At 35.5% G+C, this 6,229-nt stretch overlaps 1 protein-coding gene across 1 annotated transcript; it reads right to left on the reverse strand.

Moving 5' to 3' along the window:
- Positions 1-3,527: 3,527 nt before the first annotated feature.
- LOC128210729 (uncharacterized) lies at positions 3,528-5,886 on the reverse strand. Its single transcript, XM_052915083.1, has 3 exons — positions 5,561-5,886; positions 4,352-4,646; positions 3,528-3,662 (listed from the first exon to the last, which is right to left on the reverse strand). Exons 1-3 carry the CDS (start codon positions 5,884-5,886, stop codon positions 3,528-3,530), a joined length of 756 nt encoding a protein of 251 aa, XP_052771043.1.
- Positions 5,887-6,229: the final 343 nt, after the last annotated feature.

Consider the following 6,229-nt stretch of genomic DNA (forward strand, 5'->3'; position numbering starts at 1 on the left):
CTTCCTATCAAATAGACACTGAAACATGGAACCAATGCAGTTACCTATTGCAATAAAACCCTTATACATAATTGAAACAAATATCATAATTAAAGAAGCAAATATCAAAGATAATAATAAATGTGCTCATATTTAATTAATATCATTCAAAATTAAATTAAAATATGTTCATTACACTAATATATTTACATTACTTAATTTATTTGTAAAACTTTTTTCACTTCTCAATTCATGAGCCTTTCCTACCAGTCTATTACAAGCCACGTGCAAAATGATTCATTATGATGCCACTCCAATGGGCAATATCTTAAATAAAAGTATTATATATATTAATATACACAAATATGAAATAAACCTTTTCTGCTACCCGTGTTTGGTTAAGGAAATCTTGGGAAAGAATGCTGGTGCCTTTTAGCATTTTCACTGTAAGATTTCGAAAACCAACAGAAAATGCCTTTTCAGTTTGTGCATTTCTTTAAAAACAAATTTGAATTAATAATACAAAGAATAATTTATTTTTTTGTCGAAAATTTAATAATGAACAATTGAAAATTTTGTCCATGATTTTTAATTAATAAATGATAGGCTCATGAAATATAAAGTGACCTACTTAGTGAAAACATTTCTTTTAAGCTAGACCTTTTCAAATGCATATTTGATTTTTTTTACATTCAGCAATTTTTTAAACACAAACATGACTAAAATAATACATATTTTTATTGATATTGTTGTCCACAGCATCCCGTGTGAACAAGACTGCAATTGTAGCCCCTGCACCACTACCACCATCATCACCACCATCAGACCATCCAGCAGCACCATCCAACACCATCATGACCACCACTGGAACAATGACCACAAGCACCACCTCCACAAGCCCCAGCAATATCAGCACATCCACCATCACCATCGCCACCAGCAACACATCAATCAGCATTTCCTCCAGCACCGCCATCACCGCCACCAGCACCACAACCATCATGACCACGACCACCATCATGACCACGACCACCATCATGACAACCACCATCATGACCATCATAACTACCATCATCACCACCACAACCATCACCAGCACCACCATCATCAATGGACACCCACCATCAACCACCAACATCATCATCAACACCACCACCATCACCATCATCCCCAGCATTACCACCAGCATCATCATCTCTTCCTGTTGGATGTTTGAACACTTCCTACCAAATACACACTGAAACATGGAACCAATGCAGTTACCTATTGCAATAAAACCCTTATACATAATTGAAACAAATATCATAATTAAAGAAACAAATATCAAAGATAATAATAAATGTGCTTATACATGTATTTAATTCATATCATTCAAAATTAATTTAAATTATCTTCATTTCACTAATATATTTATATTACTTAAATTATTTATAAAACTTTTTTCACTTTAATTCATGAGCCTTTCCTACCAGTCTATTACAAGCCACATGCAAAATTCATTATGATGCCATTCCAATGTGGAATAGTTTTAATATAAAAGTATTAAATATTAATATACACAAGTATGAAATAAACCTTTTCTGCTACAGGTGTTTGGTTAAGGAAATCTTGGGAAAGAATGCTGGTGCCTTTTAGCATTTTCACTGTAAGATTTCGAAAACCAACAGAAAATGCCTTTTCAGTTTGTGCATTTCTTTAAAAACAAATTTGAATTAATAATAAAAAGAATAATTTATTCTTTTGACAAAAATTTAATAACGAACAATTGAAAATTTTGTCCGTGATTTTTAATTATTAAATGATAGGCTCATGAAATATAAAGTGACCTACTTAGTGAAAACATTTCTTTTAAGCTAGACCTTTTGAAATGCATATTTGATTTTTTTTACATTCAGCAATTTTCTAAACACAAACATGACCAAAATAATACATATCTTTGTTGATATTGTTGTCCACAGCATCCTGTGTGAACAAGACTGCAATTGTAGCCACTGCACCACCACCACCATCATCACCAGCACCACCACCATCAGACCATCCAGCAGCACCACCAACACCATCATGACCACCACTGGCACAATGACCACCAGCACCACCTCCACCAGCCCCAGCAATATCAGCACATCCACCATCACCATCGCCACCAGCAACACAACAATCAGCATTTCCACCAGCACCACTACCACCGCCACCAGCACCACAACCATCATGACCACTACCATGACCACCATCATGACCATCATCACCACCACAACCATCACCAGCAACATCATCATCACCACAACCACCATCATCAATGGACAACCACCATCAACCACCACCATCATCAACACCACCGCCATCACCATCATCACCAGCACCACCATCATTACCACCAGGATAATCATCATCATCTCTTCCTGTTGGATGGTTGAACACTTCCTATCAAATAGACACTGAAACATGAACCAATGCAGTTACATATTGCAATAAAACCCTTATATATAATTGAAACAAATATCATAATTAAAGAAGCAAATATCAGAGATAATTATAAATGTGCTTATATTTAATGAGAATCAATCAAAATTAATATAAAATTTGTTCATTACACCAATATATTTACATTACTTAAATTATTTGTAAAACTTTTTTCACTTATCAATTCATGAGTCTTTCCTACCAGTCTAAAACAAGCCACATGGAAAATTATTCATTATGATGCCACTCCAATGAGCAATATTTTATACAAAAGTATTATAAAATAATATACACAAATATGAAATAAGACTTTTCTGCTACCCGTGTTTGGTTAAGGAAATCTTGGGAAAGAATGCTGGTGCCTTTTAGCATTTTCACTGTAAGATTTCGAAAACCAACAGAAAATGCCTTTTCAGTTTTTGTGCATTTCTTTAAAAACAAATTTGAATTAATAATACAAAGAATAATTTATTTTTTTGGCGAAAATTTAATAACGAACAATTGAAAAATTTGTCCATGACTTTTAATCAATAAATGATAGGCTCATGAAATATAAAGTGACCTACTTAGTGAAAACATTTCTTTTAAGCTAGACGTTTTGAAATGCATAATTGATTTTTTATTTACATTCAACAATTCTTAAACACAAACATGACCAAAATAATACATATCTTTGTTGATAATGTTGTCCACAGCATCCGGTGTGATCAACACTGCCATTGTAGCCCCTGCACCAGCATCATCATCACCAGCACCACCACCATCAGACCATCCACATGCACAACCAACACCATCATGACCACCAGCACCACCACCATCTGACCATCCACCACCATCACCAACACCATCATGACCACCACTAGCACCATGACCACCAGCACCATCAGCACATCCACCAGCACCACAACAATTAGCAAATCAACCAGCATTACCTCCACCAGCATCAGCACCACAACCATCATGACCAGCAGCAGCACCACTACCATGACCACCACCAGCACCACCATCATAACCATCAGTATCACCATCATCACCACCACAACCATCATCATCACCACAATCACCATCATCAATGGACACACCCACCATCAACCACCACCATTATCATCATCAACAGCACTGCCGCCACCTCCTCCTCCATAATCATAATCATCGCCAGCACCACCATCATTATCACCAGCATCATCATCATCATCTCTTCCTGTTGGATGGTTGAACACTTCCTATCAAATAGACACTGAAACATGGAACCAATGCAGTTACCTATTGCAATAAAACCCTTATACATAATTGAAACAAATATCATAATTAAAGAAGCAAATATCAAAGATAATAATTAATGTGCTTATATTTAATTAATACCATTCAAAATTAATCTTAAATATGTTCATTACACTAATATATTTACATTACTTAAATTATTTGTAAAACTTTTTTCACTTCTCAATTCATGAGCCTTTCCTACCAGTCTATTACAAGCCACGTGCAAAATGATTCATTATGATGCCACTCCAATGGGCAATATCTTATATAAAAGTAATATATATTAATATACACAAGTATGAAATAAACCTTTTCTGCTACAGGTGTTTGGTTAAGGAAATCTTGGGAAAGAATGCTGGTGCCTTATAGCATTTTCACTGTAAGATTTCGAAAACCAACAGAAAATGACTTTTCAGTATGTGCATTTCTTTAAAAACAAATTTGAATTAATAATAAAAAGAAAAATTTATTCTTTTGACAAAAAATTAATAACGAACAATTGAAAAATTTGGTCCATGACTTTTAATTAATAAATGATAGGCTCATGAAATATAAAGTGACCTACTTAGTGAAAACATTTCTTTTAAGCTAGACCTTTTCAAATGCATATTTGAATTTTTTTACATTCAGCAATTTTTTAAACACAAACATGACCAAAATAATACAAATCTTTGTTGATATTGTTGTCCACAGCATCCTGTGTGAACAAGACTGCAATTGTAGCCACTGCACCACCACCACCAGCATCACCACCATCAGACCATCCAGCAGCACCACCAACACCATCATGACCACCACTGGCACAATGACCACCAGCACCACCTCCACCAGCCCCAACAATATCAGCACATCCACCATCACCATCGCCACCAGCAACACAACAATCAGCATTTCCACCAGCACCACCACCACCGCCACAACCATCATGACCACTACCAGCACCACTACCATGACCACCATCATGACCATCATAATCACCATCATCACCACCACAACCATCACCAGCAACATCATCATCACCACAACCACCATCATCAATGGACAACCACCATCAACCACCACCATCATCAACACCACTGCCATCATCACCAGCACCACCATCATTACCACCAGCATAATCATCATCATCTCTTCCTGTTGGATGGTTGAACACTTCCTATCAAATAGACACTGAAACATGAACCAATGCAGTTACCTATTGCAATAAAACCCTTATACATAATTGAAACACATATCATAATTAAAGAAGCAAATATCAAAGATAATAATAAATGTGCTCATATTTAATTAATATCATTCAAAATTAATTTAAAATATGTTCATTACACTAATATATTTACATTACTTAAATTATTTGTAAAACTTTTTTCACTTCTCAATTCATGAGCCTTTCCTACCAGTCTATTACAAGCCACGTGCAAAATGATTCATTATGATGCCACTCCAATGGGCAATATCTTATATAAAAGTATTATATATTAATATACACAGATATAAATAAACCTTTTCTGCTACCCGTGTTTGGTTAAGGAAATCTTGGGAAAGAATGCTGGTGCCTTTTAGCATTTTCACTGTAAGATTTCGAAAACCAACAGAAAATGCCTTTTCAGTTTGTGCATTTCTTTAAAAACAAATTTGAATTAATAATACAAAGAATAATTTATTCTTTTGTCAAAAATTAAATAACGAACAATTGAAAATTTTTTCCATGATTTTTAATTAATAAATGATAGGCTCATGAAATATAAAGTGACCTACTTAGTGAAAACATTTCTTTTAAGCTAGACCTTTTGAAATGCATATTTGATTTTTTTTACATTCAGCAATTTTTTAAACACAAACATGACCAAAATAATACATATCTTTGTTGATATTGTTGTCCACAGCATCCCGTGTGAACAAGACTGCAATTGTAGCCCCTGCACCACTACCACCATCATCACCACCATCAGACCATCCAGCAGCATCATCCAACACCATCATGACCACCACTGGCACAATGACCACAAGCACCACCTCCACCAGCCCCAGCAATATCAGCACATCCACCATCACCATCGCCACCAGCAACACAACAATCAGCATTTCCACCAGCACCACCACCACCGCCACCAGCACCACAACCATCATGACCACGACCACCATCATGACAACCACCATCATGACAACCACCATCATGACCATCATTATCACCATCATCACCACCACAACCATCACCAGCACCACCATTATCAATGGACACCCACCATCAACCACCAACATCATCATCAACACCACCACCATCACCATCATCACCAGCATTACCACCAGCATCATCATTTCTTCCTGTTGGATGTTTGAACACTTCCTACCAAATAGACACTGAAACATGGAACCAATGCAGTTACCTATTGCAATAAAACCCATATACATAATTGAAACAAATATCATAATTAAAGAAACAAATATCAAAGATAATAATAAATGTGCTTATACATGTATTTAATTCATATCATTCAAAATTAATTTAAAATATCTTCATTTCACT

The sequence above is a fragment of the Mya arenaria genome, chromosome 12, assembly GCF_026914265.1.
Source record: "Mya arenaria isolate MELC-2E11 chromosome 12, ASM2691426v1".
Classification (NCBI taxonomy): Eukaryota; Metazoa; Mollusca; class Bivalvia; order Myida; family Myidae; genus Mya; species Mya arenaria.